Below are 21830 nucleotides of genomic sequence, written 5' to 3' on the forward strand. Positions count from 1 at the left end.
ACACGTTCAAAGACACTGGGAAAACTCGTAAACTTAAAACAAAAGTCAAAAGGTTTATTTAAGAAAGCAAACTTTATTTGGGGGGATAGGCGATTTTACAAAAAATAATCAGGTTATGTTTATTGCAGAAGAGGTGGATATTTTTTTTAATCTTTTTTGTTAACAACCAAGATGATGCTAATATGTTGTAGCAAAAGTGCTCAAACAAAAACTGAATATTCTTTTTACCCCCATCAAACATTAATGTACATTATCTTCACTTTCCTAAAACAAAACTTTTTTTTTCTATGGTCAGAATCACCTTTGGCAAAAAAAAAAAATTAGTAGGGATTATCTTAGGAAGATGACAATATGTAAGGATACAAAGCTATACATACATACATATATATGTTTTTATTTTTTTAAAACTATTTTAAAATTTCAGCATTTTTTTCTGCAACATTACGTCCATCCATTGTTATGTGAATACACTGCAAATAGTCATGAATGAAAATGAGGGGGGAACATTTGGAATAATGCGTCATAAATGTAATTTTTATTCTTTACTTCAATTTTGCATTTTCACCAGTAAATGAGGGGAAAGTACTTGTGTTGAAGTAGTCTGTGAAAGGTAATACATTGTTGTATTAAGGAGTTACCTTAGTGGAAAATGTCCATATTGATAATGGAGAATTGACCTGAGTTGGTGAGGTGAACATGATGTGAAAGCAAGTTAGCTGACCTGACAATTGAGTCCATTAATCAGTTTCTGAATGGTGACCAGAAGAAATAACCAAAGCTTCAGAGTTCATCTCACCCTGTTTATAGTGTGGGCTGAAATACGGGTAGATCCCATCTCTGAATGAACACTCAGTGAAAGAGTAAATATGGGACTGAGCTGTCACATCGTAAAAAGAGACCAAACCTTCCTCCTGGTCCACAAACACCCCCACCTTACTGGGTTTCCTTTCAAGGGAGACACGGGTGGGTGGTGCTGTCATGGCAGCGTAGTTCTCCGCTTCATAATGTACCAGAACCCAGTAACCATTATCTGGGCTCAGCGTCAGTTTCCCTTTATGGTTGGCGCTGCCTCTGGCTACACCTAGATCCCATCCGCTCTTGTTGTTGACCTCCACCTCCCAGTAAGCCTTCCCAGGAGTCAAGCTGTTGAGTCCCAGGACGCTACCAAACACATCAAACCTCTTCGGTGAATCAGCCACTTCCTGGTTTTCTCCTCCGTCTTGCACTTCCTTTCCATCAGGTGAAAGTACGAGACGTCGGTTTGCAGTCTCTGGGTCCAGCTTTATGTCCACTGTTGAAACGTTACAAATCATTTCAGGATGTAAACCATAGCTTTCTTGTGAAAACGTTAAGTACCGTAGGTTATATAACTCACCTGTGAACCTTTGGAGTCTCTTCAGTTCTGTAAACATAAGAGGACAGTTTTTACTCAACAGCACTCTAACAGTTTCCACTTTCACCAACAAAACGACACCTCTTACCAGTGGTGACCAGCTTCTCCAGCTCCTGCTGAATTTCTTTAATCATGGTTGTTGTGATTCCTCTCACGGAACCAAAAGCCAGTGAAGTGTCAAGTTTTACATCATTCCAGTTTTTCATATCATCCCGGATGGAAATTGACGGGTACCTCTGTAGAGGGTTGGACGAAAACATGCAAAGAAAACACAGTCAAGATGGAAATGACTGTGTTGTAGACCACACTAACTCAAAAGCAATATTTCCAGACACTAGACCTGTAGGAAATGGATGTGATCCTCAAGCGCAGATATGTTGTCCAGTTCAGCAATTGTCATCTCAAGTCTGTCGATCTCAGCTTCCAATTCGTCTTTGAGGTCTTTCGCTTCTTTTTCAAGCGCCTGCCTCCTGTCTCGTAGCGGTTTTACTACTCTTGTATTGGCTGCCTCCACAATGGCAATCACAGCAGCGAACACTGCGTCAATGTCCCACCACTCAAGCTGCTCCTGTAAATGAGTATAACCAGTCACTGTGTTGAAGACGTGTTCTCATTGCCAAAGCCAATTCTACCTCGACTCGAAAACCCTGGAGATTCGAAAGATGCAGCATAAAAATAGTTTCAGGCTGTCAGAGCTTTGGCTAGAAAGTCATTAAAAAATATGCTGCTCCGTCATCCTCATACCACTTCCTGCTGTCATATTCTTATTTTCCATCCAGTTGTTGATCACATGACTTGTGTGGTGTGGGAAAAAAGTGTTTCCAATGCAGTTTTGGCAAATACCAAAACACTTGAGTTTTTTTTTTGTTATTTTTTTATTGGCGTATTTCACTTTAAAAAAATTCTTTTCGTAATTCCAATTTGCGCAATTTTAAGATCAATGGAAACACAACTAGTGCCTTTGTAATTGCATATTTTAATGAACTGGTGTGATTGGGTCACAGACGTTGGCCTGTTCTGAGTACCTTGCAACTCTTCAGAGCCCCGCTGATCTCCACCATCTTTGTTTTTCTCATCACGACTCTTTGCTGTAATGTCGTCTTGGTCCACTCAAGTTCAGCCTACAGGTACAGAGAGAAAACACTTTCAAAGATTAACATTTCCTTTCTTTCATTCATAAAATGGCGATCGGCTCAACAGATAAGACAAACAGAATCAGGGAGTTATGGTACCTTCTTCATTTGGCATTCCTCTTCCGTCGAGACAACTTCCTCTTGACCTCCTTCGATACAACGAACACAGATGCATTTCTGCTGCTTTCTGCTGTACAGCTCAAGCGAGCGTCCATGAGTCAGGCAGGCCCGTGCGTCCAAGTTCTTCACCGGTTCCACCAGCTTGTGGCCCTTGAGTCTTTTAGCCGAATAATGATTCTCCAAGTGGGGTGCACAATATGAGGCGAGACACACAAGGCAGGACTTCTCAGCCTTCAGCTTCGGTTCAGTGCAGATATCACAAGCAACTTCCCCAACCGTGGCACGCTCTACGCTTTTTGTGCTCTTCATCTTTCGGGCGATATCTTCCAGCAGAATGTTGACATCAGGGATTTTCTCTCAATTCTTTGGGCAACGAACGTGTATAGTTTTAATCTGACCAAGTGTAACGTTCTAGGCTCATTCTGCAGGACTCACGAGTGTTGTGGTAGAGCCGTCCTTTAGAGGTGGACACGATGTCTGTTTCAAAAAAAGGTCACATGGTTAAGATAAACTCCGTTCACTTTTTTGGAATCAAATAGAAAGTTGCATAAAAAAAAAAACCAAACAATTGTTTCATTGATAATTCATCGAGTCTTGGAGTTTATGCCTCACCAGCAACGTCCACTACATTTCTGAATCCAACAAGCAATTATTAAAAAGGCATCAAGTGGTCTTGGTTCAAAAGTGAACATTAATACTTTTGCTTTCTTTCCTTCCCACAAAGTCTTTTTGAGAAAGAAATAAAAAATAGGAGTGCTCACTCAGACAGTATTAAGTTTAGGTTTCACTGTAATTCTTCTACATTTTCAAATCATTCGACTCGATCATCTTTTATGTGCAGGTCCAGTTGTTTATTCATTGCATATGAATTTTTTTCAGACTTCTAAATTCACTTTTTAAATGCAGAACAGTCATTTCCTAAAAATAACAATTCTCTGTATATCTACAAGCAATGAGTTTATGCACCTGGATCTTAACCTAGAGTCCTAAACCTCATGACAGTTTATGATGTTAAGCCCATCATGGTGGTAAACCTGTCGTGTGAATTGCCCTCTATGGAGAGAGAACAATCATAGGGTTCCTAGTTCACGATTGAAAAATAATTGCCCAACTACTGACACGCTGCCCTGCACTGTAAAATCAACACTTGCTGCAAAAAATGTGGAACAGGGTGTCAGCGTTAATCATATCCTCATAAGAACCAAACACAATGACTGATATGTGCGTAAATACTGCAGATCCACAGACTTTTACCTTTGGGATGCAACTTTTGGACTTCCTTCCTTCCTGCGTGGGTTTCATTTCTGATCAAAAGTCCAGCCGGACTCTTTAATTGCGAGAGCAAGGCTGGCACAAAAATAAATACTGGAATTATCTGTGTGCACGTGGTGGGGCGTGTTGCGTGTTGAGCCACAGATAAGACTCTGTAGGGGGCATTGATGGGCTCCAGAATGAGGGTCCATGGTTACAGAGTGTGTGCTGCTCAGTAGTGAAGCCTGTTTGTTTTAAAACGAGGTGTAAAGCGTCATTCGTCATTTTCAAGCCAAAACGGAAGGTGAAACACCAATGATAAGCATCTGTATTGACAAAAACAGCAGCATGGTTTTATTTTTTATTTCTCACTGAGCCAAGCAGCTTCATCACAGCATTCAGTCCAAGTTTGTCACTTTAATGTCACTTCTTTTAAAAAAAAATAGAAAATACCCGAGTCATTGGGTTTAAATACGTGTTGACAACATTGAAAATAATCAAAGTTAAAAATAGAAATATCATGCACATGGCTAAAGAAGTGCTAGGCTAAAGATTTGAAATATTCCTTAAAACAATCATTTCTTTGTGATTGTTTACTTGTTCTGCTGGGTAATTAACTTCTTGCTCTTATTTTTGATTTTTAAAGGAAAAGGTGATGAAAAATAAGTGTAAAAAACAACAACTTCCAAAACTGTTTATGCGCTACATTTAGCACAGAAAGCTAAAAGTAGCAGTAAGATCTTTAAAAAAAAAAAAAAATCTTTGTTGTTTTTTTTCACCTCAATCTGAGTCTCCATAAAACATGGGTCAGTGTGGACAGGATCAAATATTAGTTGTACTGTACACTGATCAGGTCTGCATGTAAGACTTATTTTACTTATCTTACTGCTTTTCAAATCGACTGATAATCACTTCAGCATACTGTTTCTAATTTCATTGTATATTTAAACAGGCCAATGACTGGGGTTTTTAGAAAAATGTGTGCAAACTATAAACATTCCTTCCTTATTTTCTGTGCAGACATACTAATTAAATTTAAATGAGATTCACATGACTGCTATCAATCTGGGTAGATGTACCTCAGACCACAGAATAAAACATCAACTTTGTTTTCTTGCTCTTTGTAAGGCAAGCCACACTCTAAATATGACCAAGAATTGCCTGTATTTGTACTTTATCTCTTTGGTTTTTATTTTCCTGTCAGTCACTGCAGTAGTTTCTATCACAAGCAAGACACAAGCGAGTCTTGTTTATCTCCTTTAATAAAAAAAAATTAACATAAAACGTGAACATCTAAACACGACACTCAAAAATACCGGTTTCACTAGCTGTTTTAAAAGGAACAATTATGCAAAATTACACTGCTCAAAAAAATAAAGGGAACACTTAAACAGGTGTTTAACACTTAAAGTGTTCCCTTTATTTTTTTGAGCAGTATACTAAGCAACTAGCTATATTAATAAATGTAATTTCTTAATTCCACCCAAATGAAAATAAAATACCAAGCCATAAAGAACATATTGAAACAAAATACTCTATATGGTGCCTTATCAGGTTTACTTTGTGATTCAGAGCTATTAACTTACTGAGTTGGAGTAAAACTGGAAAAAATGTGGATTCCCATGAATTTTACACTGTATTAGAAAAACAGATTCAAATTAAAGTTTTGCTGACAATAATCTGGAAGTGTTAATCTAACAACAATTACCATCACATGACTAACCCTAACCCCTAACCCAAACTGTATTTGACTCCAGAAATGCCAGATATTGTCATGAATTGCGATGTAGATGGTGAAGCAGGACGCTTGGAGACCCCGACTGAGGTGAATAATGATGATTTAAAGATAAATAATCCAGAAATGCACAGTCCAAACACCTGGCAGCACGGCTGAGCGGAAGCCAGGGCTGAACGCCGGTAGCAACAGGTGAACGCAGTGGACAGAACGATAGTCTAGAGCAGGGGTGTCAAACTCCAGTCCTCGAGGGCCGGTGTCCTCCAACTTTTAGATGTGCCTCTGCTGCACCACACCTGAATAGAATAATTAGGTCATTAGCAAGGCTGGGAGAACTGATCTACACAAGGAGGAGGTAATTAAGCCATTTCATTCCAGTGTTTTGTACCTGTGGCACATCTAAAAGCTGTAGGACAGCGGCCCTCGAGGACTGGAGTTTGACACCTGTGGTCTAGAGTCTAGACAGATTGACACAGCAAACGACAAGGACACAGAGACACAGGTGACATTAAATACACAGGAGGTAGTCAGGGAACGAGACACACCTGGGAACTAATCAAGGGGAAGAGAGAACAACACAGAGACACAGGAAACTCGAAATAAATACACAGAAAAACACATATCATGACAGTACCCCCCCCCCTCAAGGGCGGCTCCAAGACGCCCAAAAAAACACAAGGGTGGGCGGAGGGGCGTTGGATGGGGGGCCAGAGTCCAGAACAACAATAAACAACCCATCAAGGTGGGCGGAGGCACAGGAAGGGCTAGAGTCCAAACAACAAAAGGAACCAGCCCAACCAGGGTGGGCGGAGACGCAGGAGGCGGAACCCATGGGGAATGTCCGGAGGACGTCCGCGGCGCAGGGGTGCTTGGAGGCGGTTCCGGTGGGCAACGTCGGCGCAGGGGCGCTCTGGGGCCACCAGGAGGTGGCGGCAAGGAGTCTCTGGGAGGCAGCAGCGAAGAGTCTCTGGAAGGCTGAGGCTTGGGAGGGACACTAGGAGGCCGAGACTCAGACGGAGCGTTGGGGAACAATGAAGGGACAATGGGAGCACTAGAGGGTGACAAAGAAACACTAGGGGCACTAGGGAGCTCGGGAGGAACACTAGGGAACTCAGAAGGGGGACTACGAAGCTCAGAGGGGACGCTAGGAAACTCAGAGGGGATGCTAGGAAGCTCGAAGGGGGCCGAGAACCCACTTGGGTGAACCTCGCCTCTCGCCCGGAACGTTAGCTGGCACCAGCAGCCCTCCCGACCCCACTAGGGACAAGGGTGTTAGAAAATGGATGGATGGATTCATATAAAACTATATTGAATGAGTCAGTTTTATGAATTTTTATCTTGAATATTTTTCAGTTTAAAAAAGTTTACAGTGCAAAAGAAAATAAAAGTACATCCAATTACTTCCAGTGGTTTACACACAAGAGCTAAAAATGGTTTGTTTTGAGTAGGAAAGGATGAAAGTAGGCGTGGTTTAGCTAGTTAGCGTGTGTGTCCTCATTTAAAAACTGTTTTAGTAGCTTAGCTAGTTTTATTGAAAACTTGAAACATGTAAGTGGTTTTAAGTGTAATGGCAAACATCTTACTTCTTTCTTTCTTACTTAATTTAACAAAAAAATTCCCCATTAATTTCTTTGTGGCAATTTATTATGATTTTTTTCCCCCCAGTCTTCTGCTGAACAAATGCAAGTTTTGAAATCACTCACATCCACTGGAATGTTTAAACACAAATGGAAGTCAAACACTTTCATTCTTCATCAAATTCAAAGTAATTTCCAGTAGAAATAACCATAGCCTCAGAGTTCGTCTCTTCCTGTTTCACATGTGGGCTGAGATACGGGTGGAGCTCGTCTTTGAACAAACACTCGGTGAACGAGTAGATGTGAGATTTCGCTGTTACGTCGTAGAAGGACAAAAGGCCTTCCTCGTAGTCCACAAACACCCCGACTTTATCAGGTTTCTCATCAAGGGAGACACGGGTGGGTGGTGCTGTCATGGCGGCGTAGTTCTCCGCTTCATAATGTACCAGAACCCAGTAACCGTTTTCTGGGCTCAGCGTCAATTTTCCTCTACGGTCGGCGCTGCCTCTGGCTACACCTAGATCCCATCCGCTCTTGTTGTTGACCTCCACCTCCCAGTAAGCCTTCCCAGTAGTCAAGCTGTTAAGTCCCAGGACGCTACCAAACACATCAAACCTCTCAGGAGAATCAGCCACTTCCTGGTTTTCCCCTCCATCTTGCACTTTCTTCCCATCCGGTGAAAGTACGAGGCGTTGGTGTGCGGTCTCTGGGTCCAGCTTTATGTCCACTGTCGAGATCAAATTGAAAATATGTTGAGGTCAGTAGTTGCATTTCCATTACAGATGTGCACAAAACTGCAATATTCCACTAAATTTATTTCCGAAATGTCAAATCAAGCAATTCAGCAGTCAATGAAGACGCAGATATTGTCATTATTTTCAAGACACCTTTAGGGAAAAAAGTCAAACATGTTACGTACCAGAAAACGTTGGAAGTCTTTTGAGTTCTGCAAAGAGAAAATCAAGTTTTTCCATCAACGCTAGCCATTCTTGTTCTTATTACTATCCCACAATAAAGTCAACTCTCACCAGTGGAGTCCAGCTTCTTCAGCTCCTGCTGAATTTTTTTAACCATGGTTGTTGTAGTTTCTCTCATGGAGCCAAAAGACAGGCTGGTGTCAAGTTCAACATCCGTCCAGTCAGTCATGTTATCGTTATCTGACAGAGACGGGTATCTCTGAACAGACACAAAAAAAGACAGATTACCTAACAGACTTCAAAGCATCAAAGCTTCCTAGACGTACTTCTTTTTAACATAAATCATTGATAATGACTTTGCAAACCGGTTTACATTCTAAAGTGATTTTCCTCCGACCTGTAAGAAAAGAATGTGATCTTCTAGTGATGAGATATCGTCTAGTTCTGAGATTGTTTTCTCAATTTTGTTGATTTCGCCTTCCAGCTCATCGTTCAGGTTTTTGGCTTCTTTTTCCATTGCCTCCCTCCTGCTCTCTAGTGGCTTATGAGCTTTCTTCTGGGCTGCCTCCACAATGGCAATCAGCGCTGTGAAAACCGCTTCGATATCCCACCACTCGTTTTCAATCAGGTCCTGGAAACGAGACAAATTATTTCAAAAGCTGCTTTTAGCTCGCCATCTGCCGATGCTTTTCTGTGGCATTTGTTGCTTTTGGTAAATAATGTTCCAGTGTTGCAATTTCTATGCATCTGGGGTCTCGTTTATAAAACACTGCGTAGGATCAATAGTGAAATGTACCTATGCCCAAAAGCCAAAAGTGGTGTACACCAAAAAAACGGTTGAATGTGGGCGTGCAGAGGGCAGACCATGAGGCAGAACCTTATGCGCAAACATTGAGGCGAAGCTGTGATTTATAAAGAGGAAGTTGCTTTCTACTGAGCATGTTTTGCAAAATCTCAATTTCGTATTTCTTCTTTCAGCATATGGCCGTCGTTGACTTTTTGAGTAAATGAGTGAATAACTTTGGCCTAATTTGCATGAAAACTTCTGGTTTCTGCTCTGACTCGCTTTTAGACCCACATCTGATACAAAATTAGCCTAAATGTTTTATTTAGCATTTAGGCTAATTCTAAATCCCAGTATGTTCAGACTGAGGCAGACCTTTCTGAGAGAGATTGGTTTTTGTCTTTTATTCCGAGCTCAATTAGGGTTTTAACAAAATGGCGGAGGAAAGATGCAAGATTTGATCACGTTGACTTTTTATGGTTTCTATTCTCTGACCTGTATTACCAGCTAAAATGCCTCTTGTGGTAAACTTTAATAAATATGACAGTCTAAAATAAGGTGAATTCTCTCTGACATTTCAGCTGTGAAGAAGAGTTAGTATTAGATCCTTGACTGAAGATTTTTGCTCCAACAAGCTCTAGATTTTTGGTAATTTTTTCTTGAACGGCTTTTACTTTGGCACTGGTCCTTTAGTTATAGTTGGCTCTTGTACCTACCTTGCAATCCTTGAGAGCTTTGTTTATCTCATCCATCTTTGTCTTTCTTATTCCAATTCTGTCTTCTAAGTCCTTCTTGGTGTTCTCCAGTTCAGTCTGTAAAAGACAACAAGCAGGCACATTTTCAATGTTTCAGCCTATATTTGCTAAATTTAGCTACTGTTTAACAGTAGCTTGTGTCTCTTAAACCTTCTTTAGAAAATGCAGAAAGGTCTAAATAGGTAAAAGGTTGTAGATCAGGGGTGTCAAACTCCAGTCCTCGAGGGCCGCAGTCCTGCAACTTTTAGATGTGCCTCTGCTGCACCACCTGAACAGAATAATTAGGTCATTAAGGCTCTGGAGAACTGATCTACACAAGGAGGAGGCAATTAAGCCATTTCATTCCAGTGTTTTGTACCTGTGGCACATCTAAAAACTGCAGGTCTGCGGCCCTCGAGGACTGGAGTTTGAGACCCCTGTTGTAGATGAATGAATCAGGAAGTTTAGATCACCTTCTTCTTGAGCCATTCCTCTTCCATGGAGACCACTTCATCCTGACCTCCTTCCATACATCGAACACAGATGCTCCGCTGCCGATTCCTACTGTACAGCTCAAGCGGGCGTCCGTGGACTAGGCAGGCCCTTTCATCCAAGTTCTCCACTGGTTCCACCAGCTTGTGGCCCTTCAGCCTTGGATTCGAATGGTTCTCCAAGTGGTCTGGGCAATACGAGGCGAGACACACAAGGCAGGACTTTGTCGCCTTCTGCTTCGGCTCCTTGCAGACGTCACACGGTACCTCCCCCGGCGCCCCCGAACTCCTGTTGCTAATCGCGCTTTTCATCTGCGTGGCGATGTCTCTTAGCACAATGCTAACGTCTGGAGGTTTGTTGAGGTGTTTTTTGCAAAGCGGACACATGTCGTTCACCCGATACGGGGAGATGCTGAGCTCTAGGCACGTCCTGCAGAAAGAGTGACCACAAGGCGTCGTGACCGGGTCGGTAAATATATCCATGCAGATGGAGCAGGTTAGATTCTTCTCCAGCGCGGAGTCACTGTTTGGAACAGAGACGGCGGCCATGTCTGCTTAAAGAAAATATCTCAGTTAAGTTAAAGCTTCCCAACATTTGAAATCTTTTTAAAGGACATCCTTTGTTTTTGCTAATGAATAAAAACCATCTCATATCTACAGAAGAGTTTAGCCGCTAAAGCTAGGGGGGAAAAAATACAGGAGCGGCATCTTGGTATGAGAAACTTGTTATGAGAAACTCACGAGATGTAAAACTTGTAAGTTTTCTATCTCAGTATAACGACACTTGTGTCTCATCAAAACCAAAATGTGTTCTCGTTTTAAATGAAAAAATTGATGAAGATGTTTGATCAACGGTGGTGGGTACGCTTCAGCTAATGCATTCGATTTTCTTTTTTCCCTTCGTTTAGCGCGTTAGCCTTTTTGCTAGCTTTGAAAATCTTTAGCAAACGTTGCATTCCCTAAATGGTTTCTTCTGGTAGGTGTGTAATAACTAGTTTGACCCTGTTGAGGGTGACATGCCATGCTGTAACACCCTTCATTGGTACGTTGTTGGTATCTAAATGGTTCATTGTAGCACATTAGCATTAGCTTCCATTGTTGTGGTGTTTTACTTATGGTCAAACTAATGCCTGTGATTATAAGAGTTAGCGCATCTAGCTTTTTAGTTAGTGCTGCCAACCACAGTTGGTCATCATTTTGTTATTTATTTTTAAGCCCTGTTTTTTTTTGTTTGTTTATTTTTTTTTTTGTCTTTTACAACATTTAAAAAAAGCAGACATTTCTGTTGACCATTTTTGGTATTTATGTTCATTTCTGAAGAGGACCCCAAACTTTCGTATCCCAACCCAAACGTTGCATAATAAACTGTTATTGAATATTGGCTTAAACAAATCTATATATGTTTTTAAACCCTCTCCTCAAGAAAGCTCACACTTTCCCATCTGAAATTTAGCTAAATTAAAGCTAAAATAATACACAGCTGTAGCTGGAAAATATAAGCAGGGTTGCCATATTTCTAAGTCTTGCCACACGCTGGACACTGGGACTTTGACTAGACCATTTTAACTGGATGTATGTTTAGAGTGGTAATAACAATAACATAAAGGAAACTTCCAGCTCAGCTTCAGGTCTACTGCCTCAAGCAGGTGTTGCTGCTGAAGAAAATCATCCCCACAGTATGATGCTGCCACCACCAAGTTCACCAAGTTATTCAGTGTCCTCAATAAAGTTCTATGGAAAACTGGGCTTGGGTTAGAAAATGTATAGAAAATTTCATTTGTAAAAGGACAAAATGTAGAAAAAATTGACTGGTGTGTCAATCTAATTTTTCTTCACTTATTATTATTATTATTATTATTAGCATTTTGATTAACACACTGACTTGCCTGCAATGTTTACTAATCAAGATTGAATTGGAATACATGCATTGAGATCCGATTGGATTTTATTAACTGTACATTTCTGTGTACAAATTATACATCAACTGAATTGAATTTCTCCTTTATTAAAGCTTTCATGGTTTAAATCATTAATAATTACCAACATGCTGCATGTAAGCACTGTTTGCGGCCTGAAAAGCTGTGGAACTGTCAGTAAGCGTAAACAGACGAGGTTCAAAGGTCACTGATAAACAGTCGGCTGTAGTTGTGCAACTTTTTATGATATTTCGAGCACTTAGTTTGTGATGTATGCTCAGCTGTCTGCCGGCGCTTAGAGGAAATGTTGCTACGCGCCTGCATTCGTCCAAACAATAACGGACGCGAGTGTTACAATTCAGAAAATAAACTGTTCCTGGACTTTTGCATTTGGAATTTGCAATTAATTTTTTCAGCTTTGCATAAGAGACAAATTACTTAATTTTCATCAAATTACAAAAAAAAAATACAATTTACCATTACTTCCTACAAGCTGATGAAAGTGACTGTGCAAACTAGCACACCTCACACTTTCATGCATTGTGGTTTTACAGCTCATCACTGTGTGTCACTCCCATTGTGTGATCATAACACAGAGTTATAAAAGCATGCAGAATTTTCTGCTTTAAATCAAAGGTCTACGATGAAAAATGTTGCATTTAGAGCAGAAATTTACCTTCAGGTTGCGGAGCGTTCCCTCTGCTCAACGGTTCCTATGCCTACTCCCTCCTAGTGAGAGTGCGTGTCCTTCCCTGTGGACTTCCTCCCTGTGTTAAGTTTCATTTCTGATCAAAAGTACAAACAGGCACCTCCTTTATTCACAGGAGGGAGGCACGCAGCGGAGCAACCACATCATTTATTTGCATGTGGCTGGGGCGTGGTGGATGTTGTGCAACAGATCAAATCCCTTCATTTGCCCAGAGGTTTTTCACTGGCTGTAGAAGGAAGTTTTATGTTTGAAGTCATCTCTGTTGCTCAGTGTGAATGAAGCTCGTTTGACTGGAAAATCCAAAGAGTTCAGAGTGTTTTTGTAAAGTGTCATCTTTTCTTTCTGTTCCAAAAGAGAAAAAAGGGAGGAGGGGGGGGGCAAACAATTGTTTGTATGTTTTCTATTACCGTTTCAGTTGTGTGTCGGTCTAGTTTTTGAAAGAATAAAAAAAAAAATGCGCAGAAACGTATTTAAATGTACAAGAAATAAATAAACTGCCAATACCTACATTGCTGGAAAACAGACAACTGATTGCAAACATGTTATCGTGTAAAGCACAGGTGTCAAACTCCAGGCCTCGAGGGCCGCAGTCCTGCAGTTTTTAGATGTGCCACAGCTACAAAACACTGAAATGAAATGGCTTAATTACCTCCTCCTTGTGTAGATCAGTTCTCCCAGCCTTGCTAATGACCTAATTATTCTATTCAGGTGTGGTGCAGCAGAGGCACATCTAAAAGTTGCAGGACTGCGGCCCTCGAGGACTGGAGTTTGACACCCCTGCTCTACACCATAAAGTCAAGCATGTGGTGTTCTCCTGGTGACTGCCACCTAAATCAGGGGTCTCAAACTCCAGTCCTCGAGGGCCGCAGTCCTGCAGTTTTTAGATGTGCCACAGGTACAAAACACTGGAATGAAATGACTGTGGACGTCGTCACTGTGTGACCTCCTCCTTGTGTAGATCAGTTCTCCAGAGCCTTAATGACCTAATTATTCTGTTCAGGTGTGGTGCAGCAGAGGCACATCTAAAAGTTGCAGGGCTGCGGCCCTCGAGGACTGGAGTTTGACACCCCTGACCTAAATGCTTTGCTTTTGTTCATAAAATGGCAATCGGCTCAACAGATAAGACAAACAGAATCAGGGAGTTATGGTACCTTCTTCATTTGGCATTCCTCTTCCGTCGAGACAACTTCCTCTTGACCTCCTTCGATACAACGAACACAGATGCATTTCTGCTGCTTTCTGCTGTACAGCTCCAGCGAGCGTCCATGAGTCAGGCAGGCCCTTGTGTCCAAGTTCTTCACCGGTTCCACCAGCTTGTGGCCCTTGAGTCTTTTAGCCGAATAATGATTCTCCAAGTGGGGTGCACAATATGAGGCGAGACACACAAGGCAGGACTTCTCAGCCTTCAGCTTCGGTTCAGTGCAGATATCACAAGCAGCTTCCCCAACCGTGGCACGCTCTACACTTTTTGTGCTCTTCATTTTTTGGCTGATATCTTCCAGCAGAATATTGACTGAAACACTTCTCAGAAAATGCAAAAATGGATGACAGTCAACCTCGCAGATAATACAAAGTACACATTACCCTTAGGCAAGAAAAAAAAAATCTGACTTTTGTTATAGCAACATTTACTATGTATATAACTTGCTACTGCGCTAGTAATGGAGCTAATCTTTCATTTACCCCATTACCATTTTTGGTAACTTTGAAAACATTTCATGCTCTTCTTCCCCCAACTTATTTTTTTATAGATAAATTCCAAAGAACTAATTTACTTGCCGTATTTACGGACTTTCTGTTGAATAAAGTTTGATGTCTCTGTAAAGTTTTGGCTATTGACTATTAACAGAATTGTGTAGTGACCAGTTACATTTACATGAGTAACCTTTTGGAAAAAATGTACTGTTAGAAGTATTTTTGCTATGCTGCGTTTTGTACTGTTACTTGAGGAATCAGAAGTGTCACCACTTTTACGTGAGTGAAGTTTTAGGACCCTCCAACCACTGTGAATAACTTCCCTGAAAAACCTGTAGTTTTTGTTAAAGTTTCATAAGCTTTATATTGAAAACCATTGATCTTGGAAAAATCAGGCAACCTCTCATTTTATTATTTTGTAATTAAGTAACAAAATGAACATTTGATCAATTTGGTCATTAAAATACCAAAATTTCCATGTAACTTTATATTTTGGTCCATCTGATGTGATTTTTAAAGATTAAATGATTGTTTTGATCTGAGTACAATGTTTGGGGACTCTACCAACCTCTGACTGTAGTTAGTTAATTTATTTGTGCTTTTATTTTGAAGTGGGAGAGGAGCCCTCTAGTCCAAACCTTATCCTCGACACCATAAAGTCAGACGTGGCGTTCTCCTTCTGGGTTCTTCTGCTGAGCTAATCTGAGGGCTGCATAGAGTTGGAAGCCTGTAGTTGTGTACTCTACAAAAAGTTGCAAACTTCTGCACATTGCAGCTACTTATCTGGTGATCCCACTGTGTGATTTTATTACATAATGTAATGGATGCATTATAGATATACTTCATCTGCAGGTAATGGCTGATGGGAAGAAGCAAATTGTTGAACATGCAAAATCAGATTACTGATGGCTTCATCGCTGATGTGGATTAATATTTAATAGCATATTTAAAGTGTTGACCTGAGTACAACTAATAATCTGAAGTAAAAGTTTCAATTTGTTATATTTCAACTGAGGTGCGTCCTTACGGCCATTTGTGGCACTTCGAATAAATTTGTGTCGGCCCCCAACTGCAGTTCAAGAATGGTGCAAATTTGTCTCAAGCAGATGGACACTCTTTAAAATGTATTATTATTTATTATTATTTTATATTATTTACTATTTTTGCCATAATAGCACATCATCACCAAAATGTCAGGTACAACACAAAATATGTAGTTATTTTTAAACATGTTTTTATGTCACAAACTTGGAGAAAAAGTATTTCAAGAATTCAAAACTCTACAGTTTTTTTTAATGATAGAATAACCAAAGTTCCTGCTGCTTTGTCTATCAATGGGTCAAGCAACAAAGATGTCAAATTGCAGCAAAGGAAATAAACATTCAGCATAATTATACAAACATTGCAAAAAATCTGTCAAACTGATAAATTTACAAAAAAAGATTGCATTTATATACTTCTTTCCTTGTTTCTCTAATCCTAAAAGTCTCACCATGTCGTAAAACCAATTGCCCGTTGGGGACAGAAAAGATACCGTGACCCTTGAGCCTAGTTTGCAACTCTCTTTCGTCTATTCACACACAGATTTACACAAACCATCTTTAACTAATTTCCTGGAATGAAATTGTTTCCAAATGTTGACTCTTCCTCGTAAAGCTACAGTTACTATAAATAAAAACACAGTTTTTGTTAACTTGATTTTTAAGCTTTTTCAAATGTTCTTCTCTGATGCATCAAATCATTGAATACCTCTCCTCTACCACTCAAAATTAGCTCTGAATACTCTGACTGAGCAAATATGGAAGACCAAATGCTTCCCTTCCTAATTCGTTTTTTGTGTGCTTTATTTTTGAAATAATCAAAGGCTCAAAGTTGATCTCATATTTCATATGCAGACTGAAATACGGATGAAGCTCGTCTTGGAATGAGCACTTGGAGAACGTGTAGATATGAGACCGGGCTGTGGCGTCGTAGAAGGACACAATGCCTTCTTTATAGTCCACAAACACCCCAATCTTCTTTGGTTTGTCTTTAAAAGAAAGTGAAACAGGTGGAGCTGTCATGGCTGCGTATGCTGTAAATGGCTTGGGTACGTCACACTCTTCAAAATGTACCAGAACCCAGTAGCCGTTATCTGGGTTTAAAGCTGGTCGTCCCCTGCGGTTGGCGCTGCCTCTGGCTACGCCTAGATCCCACCCGGTTGTGCTGCCAACCTCCACCTCCCAGTAGGACTTCCCAGTTGCCAAGGTGTTGAGTCCCAGGACGCTGCCAAGCACATCATATCTCTTTGGAGAGTCTGCCGCTTCCTGGTTTTCTCCTCCGTCTTTCACTTTGCTGCGATCATCAGAGAAAACCAGGCGCCGGTGTGCGGTATCTGGGTCCAGCCTCACGTCCACTGGGAACCCAAAGTCGGAAAAGGAACATGCATTTTTCAGAAACAAATCAACAGTTTTTGAGACAGCACGAGAGAAGAAAGTGAAATGTACCTTCAAACTTTGGGAATCTCGTAAGTTCTGTGAAGAGAAAATTTGGTTTTGAGCCATCATATCAATGATTTGGGTTTCATCACTATAAAGTGAGGTCTTACCAATGGTGGCCAGCTTCTCCAGCTGCTGCTGAACATTTTCAATCATTGTTGTCGCGGTTTCTCTCATGGAGCCAAAAGACAGAGTGGTGTCAAGTTCAATGTACGTCCAGTCTTTGGTGACATCCTGGACTGAAAGAGATGGGTACCTCTGGAAAAACAGGTAAAAGAAAACAACAGAGTTAAATTAAGGACCATAACCTCTCTACACGATCAAGGAGAAATTATCGTTTATATACATATTTTGATGAGGATTTTGAAAAGCAATGCAAGCTTCAAAGGTAAAGCTTGCATTCACCTCTGACCTGAAGGAACAGGATGTGATCTTCAAGTGCCGATATATCGTCTAGCTTTGAGATTGTTGTCTCGAGTTTGCTGATTTCATCTTCCAACTCATCTTTGAGGTTTCTTGACTCCTTATTTAACAACCGCAGCTTGTCTTCAAGTGGGCTTAGTGCCTCTGTTTTAGCTGCCTTCACAACTTCGAGCACAGCTGTGAACAGAGCTTCAATATCCCACCACTCTTTCCCAACATGCTCCTAAAAAAAATGAGAAAAATTATGTTTTAAAAATTTCACTTTTTTCCCCCCAAATTAACCTGTTTTTATGATGTCACACAAAAGGTTGGTCAAATATCTTTCTTGAGTCAATACTTCCTGGCGAATAATCGCGTGCCATTAGGAAGCCTGATACACTAACACATACAATAGAGATGACTGAAGACTGGACGATGCCGAGTGCAGTCGGGATTTAATGGTTTAATTAGGATACCATCTTTAGATATTCCTTTTGTTGAGCAAATCTGCTCCGGCACAGAGCAGGCACCGATCTTCTCAGTATGGTATGCTTGAAATTGTGGAGACGGGACGCAGACTGTTCATTCCCCTTTTAGATTTGGCCACGTTTAAGGAAGCCGTGTTGGCGAGTTGGGTAGCAGAATTGAGTGTGGGTTGCGTCTCAAATTCTCTTTGCCGATCCTATTGACTCTTGAATGGTGTTTGAATCAACTAGATGTACTGGGAATTTAACAACTCCAACAGCATGGCACTCGAGCCTCATTCTGATCGCCAGCTTGGCCACACACTGTTGTAGGATGGCGTCCCATTCGATACTTGTCACTGGCATCAAAACCACTACCAAGCAGATTCAAAAGGTGTTCAATGAAGTTATGTTCAGGACTGCAGGCAGACCATTCCTTCATCTTTTCTCCCAAATTCTGAAAAGTTCTGCTCCATAAGGCGAGCATTTATACAGGTTAATAGAATTTGCCCAGGAGGTGTGCAATTTTTCTTTATCCTTTTTTTTTTTGCAAGTGGCACCTCAGACTTCAACCAAGGGGTTACCTTTTGACCTCTTTTGTTATACTTGTACCTTACAACTCTTCAGAGCTTCATTGATCTCATCAATCTTTGCTTTTCTTGTCATGATTCTCTCTTGCAACTCTGCCTTGGTGTTCTCGATTTGATCCTGTCAAAAACAAGAGCAAATCTTGCCAAACATCATCTCTGTAATGCTTGAAAAATGTTCCTCTGTAACTTTGACCTCAACTGTTGGTCACCTACACAATTTGAAATTTGTTCAGCATATTGCAGAAACCTATAATCAATACTCATATGTCTGTAATTGAATCAAAACATTTATACCTTCTTCACTTGCCATTCCTCTTCAGCAGAGACAACGTCCCAGTGGTCTCCATCCAAACATTGAGCACAAACGCATGTTTGTCGCCTCCTGCAGTAAAGCTCGAGCGGGCAACCATGAGTGGGGCAGGCCCTCGAGTCCAGGTTCTCCACAGGTTCCACCAGTTTGTGGCCCTTCAGTCTTTTAGCTGAATAATGGTTCTCCAAGTGAGTCGAACAAAATGAAGCCAGGCACACGAGGCAGGACTTTTCAGCCTTCTTCTTGGGCACCGTGCAGGCGTCACAACGCACCTCGCCGGCGGCCCCAGTAAACGTCTGACTCAAAGTGTTTTTCACCTCTTGGACAATGTCTCTCAGGACATTATTCACCTTAGGGGCTTTCCTCAGGTGCGTTTTGCAAAGAGGACAAGCATAATCAACCTGAAATGAGGAGATGCTGAGCTCCAGGCACCTCATGCAGAACGAGTGACCACAAGATGTCGTCACAGGATCGTTAAATGTCTCCATGCAGATGGGGCATGCGAGGTGTCTTTCCAGAAAGCAGTCATCTTTGACGGATTTGGCCGTGGCGGTCATGTCTGCCTAAGTACACCGAAACAAGATCCCCCAATTAGAAAATGTTGGAAGAAACTATTTCTACTTTTGGAATGTTGCAAACAGTAACATACGCTGGGACCATTAATAATGACTTTAAAGCACTTTCATACAAAGTGATGAACAGTTACAAGGAAGCACAGATTAAAAACAGATAAAATACCAAAAAGGTAAGACAGAAAATAGAGTTTAAAACTATGACAGAAGTAAATAAGTAGATTTTTTAAGCTAACTTTCCTGCCTGATGTCCTGAGGGAGGTTGTGCTACGGAAATGGGGCATGAAAGGAGACGGCACGGTCGCCAACAGGTTTTTCTCTCACTGGAGGGATTTTTAAAAGGCCAGTGCCTTGTGATCCGAGAGCAAAAGGTCAGAGAGATAAGAGGGTGCCAATCCGTTTAAAGCCTTGTAGATGAGCAACTAGATCTTGTAGCCTGCTTGAGCCCGACAAGGCAGCCAATGAAAGGATGTGCGCAAATTTGTTGTTTTTAGGCAGAACACCAGCAGCTGCATTCAGAACTGTCTGCAACCCCCTAAAATATTTTTTTGCAACCAAGAGTAAAGGGCAGTGCAATAATCAATAATGATCAGTCAAGGTAGTGTATGTGTTACACTTACATTGGCTGATGTCTTTCATATTAACAATCATATTAGAAGTATTTTGCCACCGTTCAGTGATCGGAATAAGGTCTGGTTTGTGAAGGTTGTATAATAAACTTGATATATTGACTCATTTTGAGGTAGGCTGTGCAACAACAATACATTTACGACATTTTGAAGGTGTTCTACCACAGATTTACCAGAATAGTCGACACATGGCTGGGTGTACCCCACGACTGCTGAGAGCTCCCATCCACCTGTCTCTAACGGACAGGTGGATGTTTCAAATATCGAACAGCTGCTTTTACATTTGGTTTGTAAATGTAAGAAGTAACGGAATGCAAATGAGTAATATTGCAATTTAGGTCAAATGGAAAAATCTGTATGTGGTTCAAGTATGCAACATTGACTGAAGAATAAGAATAAATAGTTAATGAATAGGAGATAACTGGTTATTTAAAGACCAATTTATTTTATTTTTTTAAAAAGGCCCATAGGATTGCGCAACAAAGTGATTTTGTAATATTTAGTTGTATCTTAAACACTGATTAAATAAAGCACTGCTTGTTGTAAAACAAAATGTCACAGGTCAGTTTCAAAATCCTTGTTTGAGCGCTACTTGCATCTATAAAACAGTTCATTGTTGAGACTAGAAAATTAGTCCTTTTCCTGTTGTGCCTAATGTCGCCAATTCACATCATAGCTAAATTTACACCAAGTGTAGGTACAATGTTGAAATTAAACATCTCCATTTAATTTAACATAACTGGAAACAGAATCACAATTTGTTGTTATATATTTGAATTTAAATTCAGGCTCTTATGGCGTAACCATGTCACCTGCTGCCAGAATAAATATTAGAGAAGTCACAGATACCTGGACCATTCTTCTAGTCCTTGAAGACAGTTTTTAATTATGATTGCTGTTTTTAAAATATCTTTGTGGGAAAACCTTTTCTGCCGTTTAGTTAAAAATGTGCTGGCTGAAATAAAGTGGCTGTCCGTGACTTTTTAGTTGGATTTGGGGGGAAATAAAAGTTATATTCCGTTATTTCATCCAAATCAACTAGATGAGTAGCTGATTTGTAAGCTGTGGTGACACAGACGTTCATCTCTACATTGTATCAAATTCTGTTTAAATAACTTTCCTTCACTTTCTTAATAAAAAAAACCCAACAAGCAAACAAAGCTCTTCAACCCAGTTATTGGGAAAAAAGTACCTTTTCACTTTTCTGGCATTTTCTGGCTCCTAATTATGGCTGTTAGCAGTAAAATGTTTCTGTTTTTTATTTATTTATTCATTTTTTTTAAGATCCCAAAGGTGAACTGTGTGGTCCCTGAGTGTGGTGGTGTGGCTGGTTGTCGTGCTGAGAGACTGAACAAAACGGAAGTATTCAAGGCAACACAGATTTTTATGCAGCAACTCTCTTGATTCTTTGGGAAACAGAAGAGAATTTCTTTTTGAACCACATGCACTGAGCGTGAAAAGATTAACTACACCCAAGTCTCAAATAAAATAAAGCTACATGTTCCAAAACGAGTGTTAGAAAAGATTAAACGCAAGAAGTTTACAAAAACAGAAGTACAAGATCTAGAGCAGAGGTTTACCTTCAGGTTGCTGAGCCGTTAGCAGGTTGCTGAGCCGGTGTCTGTTTCCTTCTGACTTCCTACTTGTGTTAAGTTTCAGTTCTATGTAAAAGGTAAATTGAAGCACCTCCTTTATTTTAGAGACAGAAGCTGGTACACAAGCGAGCCATCGTCATTTATTTGCATGCTGCTGGGTGTTGCCTGGAGGTAGGTAGTAATGTGTACAGTCCTGTGAGTTGCTCTTTATGAAACCCGTTCCACGGAAAACCGAAGAGTTAATGAGGTCTGTGCAGTTTCGGCTGTGGAAAGTAACACATTAACCACAAAGGACTAGAAACATACCGATCTTTTGATCGATAAGATTATTTGGAG

General features: G+C 40.7%; 3 protein-coding genes across 5 annotated transcripts; all 3 read right to left on the bottom strand.

Annotated features, from left to right (window-relative positions):
- Positions 1-66: 66 nt before the first annotated feature.
- On the bottom strand, positions 67-5270 carry LOC102220187 (E3 ubiquitin-protein ligase TRIM21-like). Its single transcript, XM_005810156.3, has 7 exons — positions 3901-5270; positions 2626-3123; positions 2419-2514; positions 1734-1961; positions 1482-1629; positions 1376-1402; positions 67-1291 (listed from the first exon to the last, which is right to left on the bottom strand). The coding sequence occupies exons 2-7, from the start codon at positions 2953-2955 to the stop codon at positions 738-740; spliced, it is 1383 nt and encodes a 460-aa protein (XP_005810213.1). The 5' UTR covers positions 2956-3123; positions 3901-5270; the 3' UTR covers positions 67-737.
- Positions 5271-6294: 1024 nt separating this feature from the next.
- LOC102223960 (E3 ubiquitin-protein ligase TRIM39-like) lies at positions 6295-12833 on the bottom strand. 3 transcript variants are annotated; one of them, XM_023345738.1, is made up of 7 exons: positions 12728-12833; positions 10118-10686; positions 9627-9722; positions 8524-8757; positions 8238-8385; positions 8129-8155; positions 6295-7936 (listed from the first exon to the last, which is right to left on the bottom strand). In XM_023345738.1, exons 2-7 carry the CDS (start codon positions 10682-10684, stop codon positions 7377-7379), a joined length of 1632 nt encoding a protein of 543 aa, XP_023201506.1. In that variant the 5' UTR covers positions 10685-10686; positions 12728-12833; the 3' UTR covers positions 6295-7376. The 3 variants fall into 3 exon arrangements, with proteins under 3 accessions (XP_023201506.1, XP_023201508.1, XP_023201507.1); XM_023345740.1 differs by having other exon boundaries at positions 10118-10565; positions 12728-12830; XM_023345739.1 differs by having other exon boundaries at positions 10118-10689; positions 12728-12826.
- Positions 12834-15616: 2783 nt separating this feature from the next.
- LOC102220448 (E3 ubiquitin-protein ligase TRIM11-like) lies at positions 15617-21650 on the bottom strand. The gene is made up of 7 exons (XM_014472950.2): positions 21480-21650; positions 18683-19261; positions 18411-18506; positions 17345-17578; positions 17043-17190; positions 16942-16968; positions 15617-16850 (listed from the first exon to the last, which is right to left on the bottom strand). The coding sequence occupies exons 2-7, from the start codon at positions 19253-19255 to the stop codon at positions 16225-16227; spliced, it is 1704 nt and encodes a 567-aa protein (XP_014328436.1). The 5' UTR covers positions 19256-19261; positions 21480-21650; the 3' UTR covers positions 15617-16224.
- Between the last annotated feature and the right edge of the window lie 180 nt (positions 21651-21830).

This window comes from Xiphophorus maculatus, chromosome 14, assembly GCF_002775205.1.
Source record: "Xiphophorus maculatus strain JP 163 A chromosome 14, X_maculatus-5.0-male, whole genome shotgun sequence".
In the NCBI taxonomy this organism is placed as follows: Eukaryota; Metazoa; Chordata; class Actinopteri; order Cyprinodontiformes; family Poeciliidae; genus Xiphophorus; species Xiphophorus maculatus.